General features: G+C 37.3%; 1 protein-coding gene across 1 annotated transcript; it reads right to left on the minus strand.

The window, feature by feature from the left end:
• Positions 1-918: 918 nt before the first annotated feature.
• On the minus strand, positions 919-8,403 carry LOC110611236 (squamosa promoter-binding-like protein 7). Its single transcript, XM_021751429.2, has 10 exons — positions 7,701-8,403; positions 7,423-7,595; positions 7,133-7,338; positions 6,921-6,995; positions 6,711-6,818; positions 6,178-6,295; positions 4,900-5,035; positions 4,466-4,622; positions 3,570-4,088; positions 919-1,490 (listed from the first exon to the last, which is right to left on the minus strand). Exons 1-10 carry the CDS (start codon positions 8,219-8,221, stop codon positions 1,191-1,193), a joined length of 2,313 nt encoding a protein of 770 aa, XP_021607121.1. The 5' UTR covers positions 8,222-8,403; the 3' UTR covers positions 919-1,190.
• Between the last annotated feature and the right edge of the window lie 13,085 nt (positions 8,404-21,488).

Below are 21,488 nucleotides of genomic sequence, written 5' to 3' on the forward strand. Positions count from 1 at the left end.
ATGCAGCATTGTGACTTCATTCTTAAAGTTTTAGTTCTTAAAATAAATTAAAATATTTAATATTATGTTCAATCAATTATGTCTTCCTTCATCATTTCACCAACGATCAGTTGATCCTCAATTTTATTTTCATAATAATTACCTCATCAATTTTCAATATGTGAATAACTCAATCCTTCGATTTGTAAACAAGTAAAATAACTATATGCAACCTTTTTTAACTTTCAATCGTCCGTCAACTAATTTTTGGATTTGAGCAATTTGAAGCTTGGAACACATCCTGTCTGTGTCTCAACTTGGATTTGAACAAGGTTTTTTTGAATCGTCTATTCTTTTGATCGTAATACATGTTGGAGTTCTCTAGGCTATGGCGATTGTGTTAAAAAGTAAGCAATGTAATCTTTTTTAAATTTAAATAACTATTAACTAGATTAAAGTTGATCAACCAAACAACAAAGAATGATGTTGTTATTATTTTATTACTTTTTTTACTACACTCGTTGAATGGATTATATAAATAAATTTTATTTTTAACACATTCGCCGTAGCCTAGAGAATTCCAACATGAATTACGATCAAAAGAATAGACTATTCAGAAAAACATTATTTAAAAATAAACTATTAGTTGAAACTATTGATTAAATTAGCATAATTTACCTCTAATTTCAAGATGTTGAACTCTTGGTACTTGATAACCAATTTTAAAACTTTATTTTTTATATGCCTGTACTGATCCCAGGATATAAACATCAATTTGCAGTAGTGGTACGAGAAGAATTTCTTTTATGTATTAAAGCAACCCTTCCCCAAATGATAATGGTTAAGTGTGCTCAAGTATCAGAAGTCGGCTTCAACAAATATTTGGCGGATACCCAGCCAAACTGTTCCAAGGTTTTATTAGACTACTGGCACATGATATGAAAAAACCTTCCTAATTATTCCATTAGCACATAATAAAATAGATAATACATGAGCTTCAGCTCAAAAAGGTTTTGAAGTTGGGGCACAATAATATCTCTGAACGAATTTTGATCTCAACCAAAAAACCTTTTTTTTTTTTCAATCACTTTGGAATCTCCATTGATTCTCTTGATGCTGAGGCCACCATCAAACACTGGTATGTCAGAGGAAGGTTACAGAGCAAACTACCCACTGGAGAAATATTTGATGGACAGGCTTATTTTCAGCATCTAAAATCTGTCTGTCAAACATCTGCGTATAGACACTGCAAATTTGCTAACCTGGTTAGGGTGGACAAGGATGGCACAGACTCCCAAACAAATAGTAAATGTGGCTATTAAAAATATTGCGGGGCGAGACTTCATGAGTCTGTTGGAAAACACGAGGCTACATGACTTGTTTGGCCTTTCCTTGCTGAGGTTCACATTCATGACAACATCTTTACTCAAAAGTGGAATCCTGTCACTCTTAACAACAGCAGATGAGTTTTCCATAATTCCCAACTTCCCATTTGAGCTTTTCTCCAAGTCCTGCAGAAGAAAAATAATATTCTGTGAAACTCTCAAGGGAAGGAAGAATACAAGTACCAACTGTTGAAATAATATGCAAAGACGACAAATTTTCAGATAATCTGAAAGCAGACTACTAAACAAAAATCTCCTGATATGACATAAACATAACACCCATGGGCCGTCGCATGAAAAAGCTGAGACTAAGATTCCTCGAGAGAATTTTGAAAGGCCAAAATTGGATTTTATTTCGATAGGCATGGAAAGCAGCAGAATTTATAAGTTAGCTGGAACAAGCATTGCTGACTTAACTAGAAAAAGTGGGGGAAAAAACTCATTCCAAATTACAAAGAAATAATATAAAAATGTATCACTCAAAGAAATCACAAAATCACACTGATAAATGATGAGAGGCTGCACTTTAATGGCAATGTCTTACAGGATGGAAGCTTACCAATCAAATTACAAAAAAGAAAAAAAAACATGTGATTTGAAGCTTCTTTCCATGTATGGGGTTCTAGACCTGGCCATGGTCCAGTTTGGCCGTTAACAGGTTTCAATTCCTGAGCTGGACCGAAACCTTAGATTAGGGGGACAGTAACCAGAAAACTGGCAGTCCAATTCGATTTTTGATTTATAAAGTCCGGTTCGGTTTTTGATTTATAAAATAAATTATTTTATAAAAGTGTGCCACTAGTAAAAAATATTATTTACATTTAAATTGTAATGTTATTTTATTTTTTATATTACATGTAATTATTTTTTTATATTATGTAGATGGATACATTTTGTACAATCTACTGATTTAATAAAATATGTATTCAACAATATTTAGGACTCTTATTTATTTCTTTAATTTTATTTAAATTTTTTACTTTTAAATTTTTTTCAAATCCAAATCGGATTGACGGTTTATAATTTGAATTTAATTGAAACCAGAACTGTAACTACCATAAAAAAAATGACCGGAACCAACAAATAACTTAAATCACTTTTGATTCATCATAAATCGGGCCAGTTCAGTTCGACCTGTCCTGAAACCTGCCCTTGTCCAGGTCTATGGGGTTCAGTATTTTTTTTTTTTTTTTGTGATAAGTCAATTCCTTGCTTTTTGTTCCATTAACAACTAGCAGCCAATGCAATAACTCTATTAAAATTACTGGCGTGGCAAAAGTAAAATAATCATAAAAAGTATTTCCTTAAGTTCTTTAAACTCATATTCGATACCAATGAGCTATAACTCAATGGTATTGTAGTCTTCTCCAAGGCTGTATTGAGTTCAACTCACAGTTGGAGCCAAACATATTAAAAAGAAAAACATACTAGTTATTTAGATGTTTTGAGAAAAGTTCTAATAATATGTATATATTTTTATCATCCCCCGAAAAAAAAAACACCTTAGATATTTTAACAATGATAATGCATTTGGCTGCTAATTGCTAACGAAGCAAAACACTAACTTGTCACCAGAAAAAGAAAAACACAAATACACCCCGACTTGAAAGAGTGTTAAAAAACAAGTTTTTTTTAAGGGGTGAGGGGGTTGGGGAGGGGTAAACAGAGTTCCTTTTGACCCATGCTGTGTTAGATAATTTTTCAATTTTATTTCACAAAGATAACAATATCAACCCCCTAACAACCAACAATTCAGTAAGTAAATAACCCAAAAAAAAAAGGTAAATAACTTTTGCATCCCTAAGTTGCATCAAATTTGACACATGTTCTCTATTTTAAAAATTCAACATTTTAATCTTTGTATGTTGACTCTGACGAACTGGAGGTCCTTCCATCTATATTTGCATACAATGTTTTTTTTTTCAGTTTAATGAAGTTAAAATACAGGAACTAAACCATTTATTTTTAAAAAATCAAGGGAATTAAATATTAGTTTTCACATAATTAAATGATAAAAGTAGGATACTCTTAAGGTATTTTGGTTGTTTTCTAAAGAAAATTAATAGAAAATGAGACAAAGATACCTTTAGTTTAATAGAGTCAAAATACATTGACTAAACTATTGGGTTTTTCAAATAAAAGATATACATGTATATATATCACTCGGGGACTAAAAAGTAATTTATCCAAAAAACTAACACTTACCTCATTGTTGAATGAAGCAACTGATGGCATGTCACTTTCGGAACATCCTCTAAAATCCCTTTCATCCACATCATCACTTTGCTTAACCTTTTGTTGAAGAATATTACTGGCACTATCCATATGTTTCTGTAATAGGCTCATGTCAGAATCACTAATGCCATAAAGTACCCTTTTTTTCTCCATTTCATCCAATATAATTTTTAGATTCTGTAAAATTTTATCCAAAATGGCAGCTGATTCATGGTGTAGCAAAAAATTCAATAAGGAATTGAGTCTTTGGATCTGTGAAGAGCTCATCTTTTGTTGAAAACTTTCTAATGAAGGCTTCTTTATTAACCATGCTATATCCACAACTAATTCCGAAAAAGCCATCTGTCTGTGTGTAGAAACCTTGCACTGTGAACCACTTGCCTGCTGAGATGAATCTAACCGATGCTGAATTCTTTCCATTTCAGAACAAATTTCTTCATTCCCAATCAGTACAGGAATGAAGTTCGATAAGCCACTCTCATTTTCAACCTGCAAAGACATTTACAGGTGATTAATCATTTCTAGCATGTCAAAACTTACATATGTGACTATAATTCTTCAGTTTTTACAGAACTAGCAGAATCTAAACACAGGTTTCACAGAATAAGACTAATGTCATCAGCAACAGCCAAAAAGTATCATAGCAGATATAATTTGACATCTTATGAGAAGCTAAAATGGAAAAATGTCTGCAAGAACAAACAAAGAAAGCCAGGCTTTCTTTTTCGATTAAACATTATTTCACTGCAAGTAAAAACTGTTTAGAGATTTATAGATCAAAAGGTCCTGCATAACTTGTTATTGCCAAATGCATGCCTTGTCACAGTACAGCTGATGAAACATCAAAAAGGAAGCTCAAAACCCACCTCGATAAATGCGGGACCAAATACATTCGGGTCAACATGAGGAATATAAATCTTGCACAACTGATGGTCAAGGCTGGAACATCCTTCAGTAGGACCACGAGGTAATGCAACGCAGTAATCGTACTTGAGATATTTCCCAGCAAATGACACCAAAAGCCTGCCATCACATAGGTCTTTATTATTCTTCATGTTTAATTTGCATGATGCGTATAATGTGCTAGAAACTTCCTCATTTAATAACATTCTCCATTGAACTGAATTTCAACAAAACAAAATTGATACATTTTCTAGAAAAACCAAGGAAAAACACAAGGACTGCTTATGTCAAAGACTATTAGCAAACAAGATACTAAGACAAAGCTAAAAGAGGTCAAATGAAACAGGTGTAGAAAATATTATTAGGGCTTAGTAAGTTTGGAAGCATTATTCCGTACCTAAATTTAGGTTGCAAAAGATTACTTCCACAAGCAACAAACTCTATGGGCTTCCCAGCCTCAAAGCATGATGGATGAACATAGTGAAGCCTTGGGGCTTGCCCTTCTAAGTTTACTTTCAACACTGAATTTCCATCTATTCAAGAAAAAAAATAAAACATCAAAGAAAAAGATTGACCAAATAATTGAAAATATTAAAGAGCTAAATCAATTTGCAGGGCTTCAGATAAATGATCTTTAAGTAACTTGACCTAGCATACCTCAAAACTAAATTTCCCCCCTTAGGATGCAATTTGGAATACAGACACATAAATTTCAATGGAATTGATTCATCCATTGTCTAAATGAGTTTTATGTGCTAAAAACAAAAACAAATAAGAAAACAAGTTCAACCTTAAATCAAAATGCTTAGAAAATGTAAAGACCCATAAATTCAAAGGAATCACATACAAGCCACTCAACATCAATATAGAAAGCAGATAAGAAAATAATCAAAGTTTGATCAGCTATACAGTCAGAGAAGATAATATAATTGCAGTAAGACCTTTCCAATGTTGATATAATTAAGATACACATTACACAATGATCTCAGTAGTTCTCTTCTAGATAGCATATCATTGTCAATGCCCCAAGGAGACACTCCAAAAATTTGATCTTGGAGGTCCTAATTGGAAACATTAGGTTCAAGCTTCATTCAGATCGAAATGGAGGAAGAAGTAATGGTTTTGAACTGAGGGAAAACTACCTTCATTCTATAACATAACCTCGAACCAATAGACATTAAAAACACATAGACGTATAAAACACCTTTCAATGAGCATACAAATAACCACAAAAGACATGTATGGCTCGACTCTTGTAAGTATTATGCCAGTTCAAAGACATTAGTAAAACTGAAAAAAGAAAACAAGGAAAAAAGAGGACAGAAAAATGGAAAGGTACAAGCACCATGAACACTAAAATCAATGTCATACACATCAAACAACACGGGGAAATGAAGATGTTCATGGTAAATATAATTCCAAAACCCTTCCAAAATAATTCTGTAAAATCTCTTTACTTCCCCACTTCAACTACAAGGTTGCATACATATCCTTTAAAAAGCAGAATTAACATAACAGCAATATATACAAGGAAGAAGGAACAAGTGCCAAAGCAAAGATACTCAGTTAAGGGAATTAGAATGACAACAATCAATAGTTAATGGGATACTTGAGTTAAAGAAAGACAGCACTGTGAGATAGAAAGGATGATATTAAACATCAAATGTAATCTTACCTTGCATAACACGGAAGATCATGTTGTTCAGATAAACTAGCATTGGACTCCTCTTGGACAGCATTTTTCCAGGAGTGATTACAAAATCGTGCACATATGACACAGGGTCTTCAAATAACTACTTGATGTTACAAAAGATTGAAGTTAAATTATGTAAAATAAGAAATTGATAATACGAAAATACTTGTGATAACCTAGTATTTTTGAAACAAGTTCGTTGATGATATAAATCTGACATCTAGAATTGTCTTTGAATTTGTGTATTTAAAATACATTTGTGTTTACTTGTGTATGTGCAAAAGACCAAATAAGAATTGGCTGTAGTAGCAGTTTTGTTGATTCATTAAGTAACAGAATACAATAAAATCAAATGACTAAATAATGTAGTATTTTTCAGAGAAAGACCCAAAATGAAGTATCATGACACAAATGATTTTATTTTTATTGAAGACAGATGCGAAGTTAATAAAAAAGTTAAGATTTTTTAAAACTTAATAAGAATTAAGATAAAAGGAATCTAGTCAAATTGTTACCTTTGCCCACATAAAAGTTGGCATTGAAAGAAATGCAGTCAAGATTGTACAACCAGGGCGAACATATCCCTCCAACTCAACTGGCATACTGGCCAACCATTCAAAAATCTGTGAACACAATTAACCACATGTCAACCAATTACTAATGTCCTAGACCATCCAAAATTCAGTATCCTTCAAATACTAAACTGTAAAAATTCTTTAAAATACTTGGTGTCGAAGCCTTCTAGGGAATTCAGCTGGATTCCAATCATAAAGCTTGAATGAGATTCGCCCTGTTGGGCACTGCAACAACAAAACTTCATGTCAATTTTACATGTAGAACTTGGTTCTTACATTTGTATCAAACACATATAGAATTGTGCAAAAATACAGACGCTATGCAAGATTTAGAGAATGGAGAAAATCAATGGGAGACCCACCACAGATGAGTAAGAACTCTTATTGTCACAATTGAAAGGAGAATGCAAAAATTTGGAATCGTCTTTTACTCCATCCTTTGGATTTGGGGATCCAACAGATAAACCACTATCACTATTGACATTTTGAGAATTGGGAGCAGAGTGAAGACTGGAAATATTTCCATCTTCAGATTCCACCATTGCTTCTTTCTCAACTATTTGACAATCTACATCATAGAAGATCCCATAAGGCCACGGGCCAAAAGGCATAATTATCAAAAACATATTTATCTAGTTCGAAGACATCAAACCTTTTCCAGCTTCACCATCACATGCAGCATCTTCACTAAGCAACTCCCTTTGAGGTTCCTTATCGGCAGCTCCTTTTGAATCATGTGACTTTCTTCGCCGTCTATTGTTGTGACGCTCTAATTTTCTTCTACAACTCCGTTTGCCTTCATCAAAATCCGACAGCAAGTGAAACCTATCCAAATAACAGAAGCCCCAAATCAACAAAACACAAGCCATTTAATTCAAAGACAAAATTTAACGACTTGAGGAGAAATTGGATACGAAAATAAGAACTTACTTCCCACACTGTTGACAGTATCTCTTGCTCTCTCCATCAAGTACAACAGAACTAGCATTTGCGCAGCGCAAACAAACCCTGTGCCTCTTATGATACCCTTTAAGCTCGCTTATGTCAGCCTCGCACCCAGGCACTTGACACCGAGCAACACCCGCGGTGGAACGTGTCGTTCTGGCCCGCTTCTTCCCAGGCACAACCTCCTCTTCCTCTAACTTCTCGTCAAGCTCGGGGCAAGCGCATGGAACCCTGCCCGCCAGAAAATTGGAGCAGGTCAATCTCGGGTCCCGCTTCCTGACGCGATCCGGAACTGGAGTTGCCTCGATATGATTTACTTCAATATTAGTTGAATCGTCGACGGAATCAAACGAAATTGGGAATTGATCGTCCACGGTGAAGTCCAGGAGATCTCCCCAATCCCAGAGAGCTGAAGAAGAAGGGTCTTCGAACATCGGCGGGCGAATTTCCATATCGTGAAGCATAGGCCGTGGAGCGCCGGGTGACGTTGGGGAAGAGGTTTCCATTATGACGGAGACAACCCCTAGATATTATAGGGATTGGTATGATGGCTTACCGAGAACTAACAGAGAGAGATTGCTCAGGTGGTTGAAGTTCGATTTGGCTTCGTGGGCCAAGCGATAGTATTAGGTAGCGGCTACTCGAACTCCTCGTCGTCGTGTAAAGAGAAAAAATTGAGGTCATCATGGCAACATAAAATATTGCTCTACTGCTCGCTTTCTGTGTTTTTTTTTTTTTAACGCACCACTACTAATTAGTTTTTTTTCTAAAAAAAAAAAGGTAAATTTGAAGGGTAAGATTTGAGACCGATGTATTATGAAAATTTTAATACAATTTGTCTTAAAAATTAATATATATCAAATTAATGTAAAATAGTATACATATTTTTATGATATTAATAAATGAAATAATTTTGAAATTCACATTTATATATTTTTTAAAAATTATTATTAAGAAAAAAATACTTTTTAAACATATTAGCTGAAGTAATAAACCTAGCTATGGTCACTTTGTTCAAAAAAAAATTAAAGTAATAATTATTTTTGTTATAATATTTATTATATTTTACTATAATGACTTTATTTTTCGTATTTCTCAATAGTCTTTTTTCAAAAGTAATAACTTTATATGTTTTAGTTGTAAACTTCAAACATGATGAAAATAGGTTTTCTAAATTTATTAATATAATATTAAAATAAATTTTCATTTAATCAAATGGCCATTCAAGGAAAATTAAAGTGATAAATAATGAACTATTAACATGCGTACAATAAACAAATAAATAAATAAAATTAAATTCACAAATAAAGTGGGAATTTACTTTTTTTTTATTCGCTTTATTTAATAACCAAAAGTAATTTAATTAATTTGAAAATTATTGTTATAGCAGTTGAGGATTCCGTCCAGATTAATCTAACCGCGAGGACAGCGTTGAATAGTGGAAGGTTGGTGGAGGTTGCGTGTAGGGGGGAGCGAAGTGGGCGGAGGAGAGCAGATGAAGCATCATTGTCAATAACAATTAAAAAAATCAAGCAGAATAATGATGACATTATTTCTTTCAGACTTTCTCCAACAATAGCGGACAAAATTTTCGCAGCTCGGTCTTTTGCACGATGACCTTTTGCTTGGGGTCGCGCATTAAGATCGAGAAACTGTAATAGAGAAAAAATAAATAAACAAAAAATATATATGAAAAATACGATGAAAATAAATATAAAAATTAATTAAAATAATTTATACTCACACCTCTTTTTTTAATTGCCTAATACTTTTTTAAGTTGTAAATTTTAACTTTTCAAACAAAGTGCAACTGTAATTAAATTTGTTTTAAACATCAAATCATATATGTGAAAACAAAGGATGAGGACCTATATCCTGTCCTAATTTAGTATTTATATTTTTTTATAAATTTTTAATAATATTTTTATATATAATTATAATATATATAATATTTATATAGGAGTATGTTTCCATTTAAATAATCTATTTAAATTATTAAATTAAACCATATATACATATTTTATATTTTATATTTATATAATTATTATAACACATATATCAATATAATAACCATTAAATAGTTTTTAATAATATAAAATCACTATATATTCTAGTTAGTTACTATATAATTTAATTAATTTAATTAATTTAATTAGTCAGTTATAAATTATATAATTATAGTTGAAATAAATTATATATTATTTTTCTATATATATTTTTTCTATAATAATAAAATCTATATTAATAGGATATAATTTAATAAAATAAACATATTAATAATGAAGTAAAATATACTAAGTGAAATGCAATTACAATAATAAAATTATAGAATTTATAATTTATAATTAATGTAGCGAAAATAAAATTAAACGTAATTTATAAAAAAAAAAGAATGAGGTAGTTGGCATTTATAAGTACTTTGATACTCAAGTTAATAAACTGATAAAATAAACGAATATAATAAATTATTTTGAGTTTAGAATATATGTGTATAAATATATATTTTAATTTATATACAGAGTGTGGAGTTGATTATCAAATTTTTTTAAAATTTAATTATTAAATTATATTGATAAGTTATATTTATTCTATTTTCGACAACATTAATATATATAAATATATATAATTAATAAGATATTTTTAATTGATTATGTTGAAGATTATTATTAAAAAAATAAAATATTTAAATTAAAATAAAAAGAAAAATTATAAATAAAAATCAATTTGATGTTAATAATTAACAAACTTAAATAAATACAAAATAAAAATAAAATATCGATCTTTAAAATAGTTGGTAGCACAGAAATTCAGGCAGCATATACTAAACATACAATTGTTAAAGACTCCATAGATTTTAAATTTCATTACTCTCTCAATTATCTCCAAAATGCGTACAGATAAATTATTTACTCAATCATTTTCATAATACAAATAGATGAATTTCTATAAGTTGGAGTAAAAAAATTATAATAATAAAATGAATTTCTATAGATGACCACCTAATTACTCTACAATAAATATTTTTATATTTGTTTCTTTATTTCATTTTCATCTTCATTTTTTTTTCAAACCAAATCCATATTCAGAAATACAAATTCTTTTAATAACTATTTCAATAGTAATTAATTAAATATTATAAAAAAATTATCATAATTTAATTTTTTTAATCTCTAAATATTCAACCAAAATGCTAAATACTAAATAAAAATTATTATCCAATATAGGTCAAGTTTTTACCATATACAACTGTTGTTGCTTCCATGTTTTTCTTATTTTTAGATTTTAATGATTTACACATTTGATATACACAGCCATTTGAATTTTTCAGATTTTAATTAAGATTTCACAATTTAAAAAAAAAATAAATTAAAGTGACTTCTATCATAAATATAACGATTTTATTATCAATATAATTAAAAAACATGATATTACATAAAATATTTACAAAAATCAACATTTTCAAACTCAATATGGTTAATGATTTTAATGATATTTAAACCATTTTAAAGCTGATTATTAATTATAAACTGTCCATATATTCCAAATCTGATTATTTTGAATTGAATATACATTGAATTCTTTAATTAATATTATATATAAAAATAAAATTTTAATTGATATTTTCTATTTAAAAAAATTATTTTATTTAAAATACTGTAGTAATATACAAATATTATGATAAAATCCATGCTTTACATCTATTTCATAAAACAATATCAAATGATTAATGAGTAATATATATAATTTGAATGTAATATAAACATTATTTTTAATTTTATCATAATTTAATTGATTAGATTACTCAAATTAATTTGAACAGTGTTCAAATAAATTGAATACTAATCACATTTATTCATAATTATAATTCCACACTTTTATATAATTTTTATTAAAAACTATAACTATTAAATTTTTTAATTTTATAAAATGCAACGAAAAGTCATAACATATATAAGTTATGTAGCTGTTTAAAAATGGAAGTTTTTTTTTTCCAATTAGTTAAATAGTTACTTTAAATTAACAAATTAAGATGTGAATTAATTTTCAAAGCACGTGCCAGCCATGCTGATCCTTATTGAAGATATTTAAAAATAGATTTGATGAAGGAACCATCTAGTATAAACAAATTATTCGTACACTGTTCCGGATTCGATTTGATAAAAATTTCATTAAATTTGGCTTAATTTTAAACGAGCTGAACGAGTCGAGTTTGAATTAAATAGTATTCAGTTCATTAAAATTCGCGAGCTGACTCGTTTTTATATTTGTGAGTAAACTCGTGAGTTAGCTCGTTGAGTAAGTACGTCAAATAGACTCACGAGCAAACTCAATAAATAAACTTGTGAACTAGTTCATGAACAAATTTACTAGAAAAACTTTAAAATAGGCTTTTTTTTTTTTTGAAATGGAAAATAGGCTTATTCATTAACAAGCTAATTAAGTAAACTTCTAAATAAGCTCATGCATTATTTTATATTTAGTATTTAGTATGTATTATTTTCCTCATATGCTGAAAGACCTAGTAAGGGAGTAAATTTACTTTACTGCTGTAACGACCCGAAAATCGGACCGCTACCGGCGCTAGGATCCAGATCGGTTTAAAGCCGCCGGGACCCGTAGCAAGCCTGACATGTAACCTGTAAACCTGTTTAATCCCATACATGATCAACAATCATACATAAAAATTTAAAACTTTTCTTTCATACATTCTATCATACACCAAACTCAACCTGTGCATGCACTGAACATAGCCATAATCATAAACTTGACCCCTCTGCAGGATCTCATCAATGCCCCCAATGGGTGGCATAACAAGAGTTGAGTTGGCTAAACATAGTCATCATTAAACATTAAGATCATGTATCAAAAAGGGATTACAATATACTATGGTCAAGCACACTTCTAACCTTAATATCGTTACATTACATATCTATACATCATTATACAATCTGTCATGTCCACATTCTAACTATTACATACATAAGACTTCATTACTCTTCTTGACTTCTCTGTCTAACCCGTACCTGCAAACCTGGGGAATTTGGGAGAGGGGTGAGCTACTAGAGCCCAATGAGCATAATCATAAAGCATTCAAAACACATGCTATAATGGAATGCATCACATCACAATTAATCATATCAAGGATGAACTTGTCACCATTTAGCCCTCTACATATTCCAATCATGCCAGGGGCGTAGTGCAGGCCACACTTGGACTTTCTCTTATACATAACATAATATAAATAATCCATGGTGTCGGGGGCGTAGTGCAGGCCACGTCCGGTCTTTCTCTTACATAGTGCCAAGGGCGTAGTGCAGGCCACACCTGGACTTCCATATCATATCATCATGTCATAACATATGAGGGCTAATGGATCATTCAACATTCATCCACGTCAACAACATATTATGCAATGCAACATATTCGTGATTTCTAATGCAAACAACCTAAAATATCACATGGCATCCGTGATGCATGAACATGCTTAAAACTGATTTATTTATTTAAAAGCATAAGAGTTATTCCACTCACCTCTGGCTAGCTCTGACACTGACTGAAGCAACTGACTCACTGCTGGGGTCCTCGGTTCCTCGGGTCCGAACCTACACAGGTGGACTCAAATGAGGGATCAACATACTATAACATGACTCTGAAAACATCCCCCAAAAACCCTCTAAAACACCTCAAAATATTCATGCAAAAACAAGCAAAGAAAGGCTGGACAGGGCACTTTCGGCGGCAGGTTCGGCGGCCGAAAGTCCCTCCAGAGCCGAAAGTCAGGCAGGTTCGACGACACCTTCGGCGGCCGAAACTCCCAGACAGAGGCGAAACTCATGCATGTTCGGCGGCACTTTCGGCGGCCGAAACTCCCAGACAGAGACGAAAGTCTCCTTTCGGGGGCAAACTTCGGCAGCCGAAGGCTGCTTTCACAAGAGGGTTCGGCGGCCGAAAGTTCCTTCGGCTGCCGAACCTGGTTTCTCCCAGAATGGCAGAAACTCAGCTCTCTTATGCATATTTGCCTCCAAAACTTCCCACATGCATATAACTCATTCAAATCATGCAAATATACATACATTGGCTCCTAGGGGCTTCAAACTAACTTAAACCCCCAACTACAACATACAACAACAATACATTGCTCAAAAACATAACATAAACTCAAAAACCTAACTATGAGCTAAACATGCATTCTACCCAATAGATCTTGCATAAAACTTACTTTAAACATGAAATGAGCTTAAGATCGGCTCTTACCTCTTGAAGATCGAGAGAGAAACGTCCTAAACTTGGAGGTGGGAGGTTTTTGAGTTCTTGAACCTCAAAGCTCCAAAACTTGCTTTAAACTCGAAAATCTTCAAAACAAAGCAAAAACTTGTGAAAATCTTGAAAGATTTGAAGGAAAAACTCAAGGATTGGTGAGGAATGGCGGAGAGCTCACCTTGGCCGACAATGGAGAGAAAAACTCGTCCGTTTTCGGCTAAGGGACCCTTTTATAGTGGCTGGCCAGGCCACGTTCGGGGGCCGAACGTGCCTCCGCATGCATGCCATGTTCGACGGCCGAACTTGAGGTTCGACGGCCGAACCTGGACTTTCCTCAACCTATGCCTTCGGGGGCCTAAGGCACACCCGAAATGCCTGCATGTTCGGCGGCCGAACTTTGAGTTTCGGCGGCCGAACCTGAACTTTCCTCCAAGGTTGTTTTTATTTAAAAACTCATTTCCTTTTTACTTGAAATCGTCAAAAACATTAAAACATTTCATGAAAATATGGTTTTACCCTTTTAGAGGTCTCCGACATCCAAGATTCCACCGGACGGTAGGAATTTCGATATCGGAGTCTAGCCGGGTATTACATTCTCCCCCCCTTAAGAACATTCGTCCCCGAATGTTCCTCAACTAACACATAGCATGGCATACACATATCCAACATGCAAGGCACATAAAACTCACAGGGAACTAACCTCAGAAAAGATAAGGGTATTGCTGGAGCATGGACTCCCGTGTCTCCCAAGTGCACTCTTCCATATTGTGGTGGTTCCATAGGACTTTCACCATCGGGATTTCCTTGTTTCTCAGCTTTCTGATCTGGGTGTCTATGATCCACACTGGCTGCTCAACATAGGTGAGATCCTCTTGGATCTCCACATCAGGCTCACTAAGAACCTTGCTCGGATCTGACACAAATTTCCTCAACATTGAAACATGAAAAACCGGATGGATTCTTGCCATTGAAGCAGGCAAATCTAGCTTGTACGACACATTCCCAATCTTTTGCAAGACTTCGAAGGGTCCGATGTATCGTGGGGCTAGTTTACCTTTCTTCCCAAAACGAACCACTCCTTTCATTGGAGACACCTTGAGCAATACCAGATCCCCCTCCTGAAACTCTACCTGTCTTCTGCGAACGTCTGCATAACTCTTCTGTCTGCTTGCAGCAGTCTTGATTCTCTCTCTGATTATGGGTACCACCCTGCTGGTGATCTCTACTAGCTTAGGCCCTGCCAAGGCCTTTTCTCGAACTTCCTCCCAGCAAACAGGTGACCTGCACTTCCTCCCATATAAGGCTTCATATGGAGCCATCCCAATGCTAGCATGATGGCTGTTATTGTAGGCAAACTCCACCAAAGGTAGATGCTGCCTCCAAGAACCGCCAAAGTCCAGCACACACATTCTAAGCATATCCTCGATAGTCTGGATGGTCCTTTCGGACTGTTCGTCCGTCTGGGGGTGGAAGGCAGTGCTGAAATCCAATCTAGTACCCATGGCATTCTGCAGACTCCGCCAAAACCTGGAGGTGAACTGGGGCCCTCTATCTGACACTATCGAAACAGGAACCCCATGCAGCCTGACGATCTCATCCACATATACCTGCGCCAACTTGTCCACAGAGTAGCCACTCCTGACAGGGATGAAGTGAGCAGATTTGGTGAGTCTGTCCACAATCACCCATATGGAGTCCAATCTGTTGGATGCCGCCGGTAACCCCACTACGAAGTCCATAGCTATATTTGTAACGACCCAAAAATCGGACCGCTACCGGCGCTAGGATCCGGGTCGACTTAAGGCCGTCGGGACCCGTAGCAAGCCAAACATACATCCTGAAAACCTGTTTAATCCCATACATGATCAAGAACATACATAAAAATTAAAAACTTTTCTTTCATACATCTATCAAACGCCAAACTCAACCTGTACATGCACTGAAACTATACATAATCATATCTTGACCCCTCTATGGGATCTCATCAATGCCCCCAAAGGGTGGTATAACATGTGTTGAGTTGGCTAAACATAGTCATCATAAAACCTCTAAGATCATGTATTAAAAGGGATAAAAACATCCAAATCATGCAAATATACATACATTGGCTCCTAGGGGCTTCAAACTAACTTAAACCCCAACTACAACACACAACAACAACTCAAATCCAACATACATGCTCAAAACATAACATTAACTCAAAAACCTAACTATGAGCTAAACATGCATTCTTCCCCATAGATCTAGCATAAAACTTACTTTAAACATGAAATGAGCTTAAGATCGACTCTTACCTCTTGAAGATCGAGAGAGGGACGTCCTAAACTCGGAGGTGGGAGATTTTTGAGTTCTTGAACCTCAAAGCTCCAAAACTTGCTTTAAACTCGAAAATCTTCAAAACAAAGCAAAAGCTTGTGAAAAACTTAAACTCAAGGATGGTGAGGGATGGCGGAAGGACTCACCTTGGCCGACAATGGGGAGAAAAACTCGCCCGTTTTCGGCTAAGGGACCCTTTTATAGTGGCTGGCCAGGCCACCGCATGCATGCCATGTTCGGCGGCCGAACTTGAGGTTCGGCGGCCGAACCTGGACTTTCCTCAACCTATGCCTTCGGGGGCCTAAGGCACACCCGAAATGCCTGCATGTTCGGCGGCCGAACCTGGGTTTTCCTCCAAGGTTGTTTTTATTCAAAAACTCATTTCCTCTTTACTTAAAACCATAAAAAACATTAAAACATTTCATGAAAACATGGTTTTACCCTTCTAGAGGTCTCCGACATCCGAAATTCCACCGGACGGTAGGAATTCCGATACCGGAGTCTAGCCGGGTATTATATTCTCCCCCCTTAAGAACATTCGTCCCCGAATGTTCCTCAACTAGCACATAGCATGGCATACACATAACATACATGAAACATACAAGAACTAACCTTAGAAAAGATAAGGGTATTGCTAGAGCATGGACTCCCGTGTCTCCCAGGTGCATTCTTCCATATTGTGGTGGTTCCATAGGACTTTCACCATCGGGATTTCCTTGTTTCTTAGCTTTCTGATCTGGGTGTCTATGATCCGTACTGCCTGCTCAACATAGGTGAGATCCTCTTGGATCTCCACATCAGGCTAACTAAGAACCTTGCTCGGATCCGACACAAACTTCCTAAACATTGAAACATGGAAAACCGAATGGATTCTTGCCATTGAAGCAGGCAAATCTAGCTTGTACGACACGTTCCCAATCTTCTGCAAGATTTCAAAGGGTCCGATGTATCGCGGGGCTAGTTTACCTTTCTTCCCAAAGCGAACCACTCCTTTCATTGGAGACACCTTGAGCAATACCAGATCACCCTCCTGAAACTCCATCTGCCTTCTGCGGATGTCTGCATAACTCTTCTGTCTGCTTGCAGCAGTCTTGATTCTCTCTCTGATTATGGGTACCACCCTGCTGGTAATCTCTACTAACTCAGGCCCTGCCAAGGCCTTCTCTCCAACTTCCTCCCAGCAAACAGGTGATCTGCACTTCCTTCCATATAAAGCTTCATATGGAGCCATCCCGATGCAAGCATGATGGCTGTTATTGTAGGCAAACTCTACCAAAGGTAGATGCTGCCTCCAAGAATCGCCAAAGTCCAGCACACACATTCTAAGCATATCCTCGATAGTCTGGATGGTCCTTTCTGACTGTCCGTCAGTCTGGGGGTGGAAGGCAGTGCTGAAATCCAACCTAGTACCCATGGCATTCTGCAGACTCCGCCAAAACCTGGAGGTGAACTGGGGCCCTCTATCTGACACTATCGAAACAGGAACCCCATGCAGTCTGACAATCTCATCCACATATACCTGCGCCAACTTGTCCACAGAGTAGCCACTCCTGACAGGAATGAAGTGAGCAGATTTGGTGAGTCTGTCCACAATCACCCATATGGAGTCCACTCTGTTGGACGCTGCCGGTAACCCCACTACGAAGTCCATAGCTATATTCTCCCATTTCCACTCTGGAATAGGTAGCGGGTTAAGCATTCCAGCCGGCTTCTGATGTTCCAGCTTCACCCTCTGACACACTTCGCAGGCTGACACAAACTGTGCCACTTCTTTCTTCATCGCTGGCCACCAATAAACTTTCTTCAAATCTTGATACATCTTGGTGGCTCCGGGGTGAACGTTGTATCTTGCATTATGAGCCTCTCTCATAATGTCTCCTTTTAGCCCTATGTCATCTGGTACACACAATCGACTCCCATAGCGGAGGATCCCCTTACTGTCAAATCTGAACTCACCGTCCTTGCCTGACTGAACAGTCCTGGCAATCTTCACTAACTCTGGGTCCTCATGCTATTTCTGAGCCACCTGCTTCAGAAACACGGGTGTCACTTTCATCTGAGCAACCAAGGCACCTGTACCAGACAACTCCAACTGTAGACCTTCATCAATGAGCTTATAAAACTCCTTCACCACTGGTCTCCTCTCTGCCGTGATGTGGGATAGACTGCCTAGTGACTTCCGGCTTAGGGCGTCTGCCACGACATTCGCCTTACCCGGATGATACTGAATCTTACAATCATAGTCACTCAGCAGCTCTACCCATCTCCTCTGTCTCAAGTTCAAATCTCTTTGACTCAGGATGTACTGCAGGCTCTTATGATCTGTAAAGATCTCACATTTTACCCCATAGAGGTAGTGCCTCCACATCTTGAGTGCAAAGATTACTGCTGCCATCTCAAGGTCATGCGTGGGGTAATTCAACTCATGCTTCTTCAGCTGCCTAGAAGCATAAGCAATCACCCTCTCATTCTGCATCAGTACGCAACCCAGTCCCACACGGGACGCATCACAAAAGACTGTAAAGTCCTCATCACTAGATGGCAGAGCTAAAACTGGTGCTGAAGTCAACCTCTTCTTAAGCTCTTCAAAACTCTCTTCGCACTGGTCGGTCCACAGAAACTTCTGATTCTTCCTGGTTAGTCTGGTCAGAGGAGCTGCTATTTTCGAGAAGTCCTGAACGAACCTCCTGTAGTAACCTGCCAAACCCAAGAAACTCCTGATCTCCGTCACTGAAGTGGGTCTAGGCCAGTTAGCCACAGTTTCTGTCTTCTTGGGGTCCACCTCAATCCCATTCTCTGACACTACATGCCCCAAGAACGAAATGCTCCTCAGCCAGAACTCACATTTAGAGAACTTGGCATACAAGCCATGTTCCCTCAAGGTCTGCAGAACCAACCTCAGATGATGGGCATGCTCCTCTGCATTTCTGGAATACACCAAGATATCATCTATGAAGACAATAACGAAGTGATCCAGGTATTGGCTAAACACTCTGTTCATGAGATCCATGAATGCTGCAGGGGCGTTGGTTAACCCGAACGGCATTACAAGGAACTCGAAATGCCCATATCTGGTCCTGAAAGCCGTCTTTGGCACATCCTCATCTCTGATCCTCAGCTGATGGTACCCAGATCTCAGATCTATTTTGGAGAAACAATCTGCTCCGGCTAGCTGGTCAAATAGATCGTCAATCCTAGGCAACGGGTACTTATTCTTGGTAGTGACTTTGTTCAACTGCCTGTAGTCGATACAAAGCCTAAGGGATCCATCCTTCTTTCTTACGAACAAAACTGGTGCACCCCAAGGCGAAGTGCTCGGTCGGATGAAGCCCTTTTCTACCAACTCTTGCAACTGTTCCTTCAGTTCTTTCAACTCGGCTGGAGCCATCCTGTAGGGAGGGATAGAGATCGGTCGGGTTCCAGGCATCAGTTCTATCTCGAACTCTATCTCCCTAGCAGGTGGTAAACCTGGCAGCTCATCTGGGAAGACGTCTAGAAACTCTCTAACCACTGGCACTGAGGCGGGCTCTCTAACCTGACTGTTAAGCTCTCTCACATGAGCCAAATACCCCTGACATCCCTTCCTAAGCAACCTACGAGCCTGAAGAGCTGATATCAGACCTCTAGGTGTACCCCTCCTATCTCCTCTGAAGACAACCTCTGACCCATCCTGAACTCTGAACCTGACTACCTTGTCCCTGCAGTCCAAGGTAGCACCATGGGTAGATAGCCAATCCATCCCTAGAATGACGTCAAAATCTGTCAAGTCTAGAACCACAAGGTCGGCGGAAAGGCATCTTCCCTCAACAAAGACTGGACTGCACTGGCAGACTGACTCTGCCACTGATGGGTCACACTTGGGTCCACTGACCCAGAGAGGACACTCTAACTCAGAGATCATCAACCCCAACCTCTGAACGGCTCTCGGAGCAATAAAAGAATGAGATGCACCAGGGTCCATCAAGGCATACACATCTGAACAACCAATGACTAAATTACCTGCCACCACGGTGTTAGATGCATCTGCCTCTTGCTGAGTCATCGTGAAGATCCGTGCTGAAGCTGATGGACCTTCACCTCTGAAACCCGCTGAAGAAGAGGCTGCCCCTCTCCCTCTGCCTCTGCCGCTGGCCTGAGTCATGGCTGGAGCTGCTGGCTGAGCCACACTGCCAAAAGCTGTCTGCTGAGACTGTGCTCCAAAAGCTGCCCTAGGACACTCCCGAGCCATGTGTCCCTCTTGCCCGCATCTGAAGCAGGCTGCTGTCCCAGCCCGACAAACTCCCCTGTGTAGCCTACCACACTTAGCACAAACTGCATTATCCGCGCCAGAGCTTGAGCCACTCCCTAGTCCCATACTAGACTTGACCTTGTTCCAAAACTTGTTCTTCTTGGGCTTCCTAGTGGTGTTACTCCACTTTTTGCCACCTGAAGCTGCTGCACTGAAAGAAGAAGAGCCTGGGGTCTTAGAACCAGAAGGTTGTGCCACTGACTGCTTAACTGTTCCCTGAACGATGGCACTGGCCTCCATTTTCCGGGCCATATCCACTATGGCATGAAAGCTCTCCCTATCTGCTGACTGGATCAAGGAGGAATATCTAGAGTGGAGTTTCATGATATACCTCCTTGATCTTTTCTGATCCGTGTCAAGGTTTTGCCCTGCAAATGGCAACAGCTCCAAGAATCTGTCTGTGAACTCCTCTACACCCATATCCTCGGTCTGCCTCAACTGCTCAAACTCTATCATCTTCAGCTCCCTTGAACTATCTGGGAACGCCCATCCTGCAAACTCGTTTGCAAACTCCTCCCAAGACATGCTGTCTACTCTGGGGTTCACATAATTCTTGAACCACTCTCGCGCCTTCTTACACTTAAGAGTGAACCCAGCCATCTGCATGGCTCTACTGTCATCAGCCCCAATCTCATCTGTGATCACCTTAACCCTTTCAAGATACACAAATGGGTCATCCCCTTTTTCATACTGAGGAGCACCCAATTTCATGTAGTCAGTCATCTTGACCTTGCTCCCACCGGCTGAGCTAGGTCTAGAAGGTTGAGCAACTGGGGCTGCTGGTTCTGTAGGTGGTGGAGGTGGGGCAACATTTTCTGAGGTAGGGTTTGGATAGTAAGGTGGGGGGTGGATACATTGGGTATTGTGAATATGGTGGGTAGTAGGGTGGGTATGGCATCTGTGTGGGA

The sequence above is a fragment of the Manihot esculenta genome, chromosome 3 (assembly GCF_001659605.2).
Source record: "Manihot esculenta cultivar AM560-2 chromosome 3, M.esculenta_v8, whole genome shotgun sequence".
In the NCBI taxonomy this organism is placed as follows: Eukaryota; Viridiplantae; Streptophyta; class Magnoliopsida; order Malpighiales; family Euphorbiaceae; genus Manihot; species Manihot esculenta.

What these genes read in the sequence shown, in the direction of transcription:
- LOC110611236 (XM_021751429.2), bottom strand. Translation starts at nt 8,221, where the DNA reads ATGGAAACCTCTTCCCCAACGTCACCCGGCGCTCCACGGCCTATGCTT. An exon ending in TGATGGTGAAGCTGGAAAAG is followed by an intron (nt 7,339 to 7,422) that starts GTTTGATGTCTT and finishes TCTATGATGTAG; the next exon opens with ATTGTCAAATAGTTGAGAAA. An exon ending in AGAGTTCTTACTCATCTGTG is followed by an intron (nt 6,996 to 7,132) that starts GTGGGTCTCCCA and finishes TTGTTGTTGCAG; the next exon opens with TGCCCAACAGGGCGAATCTC.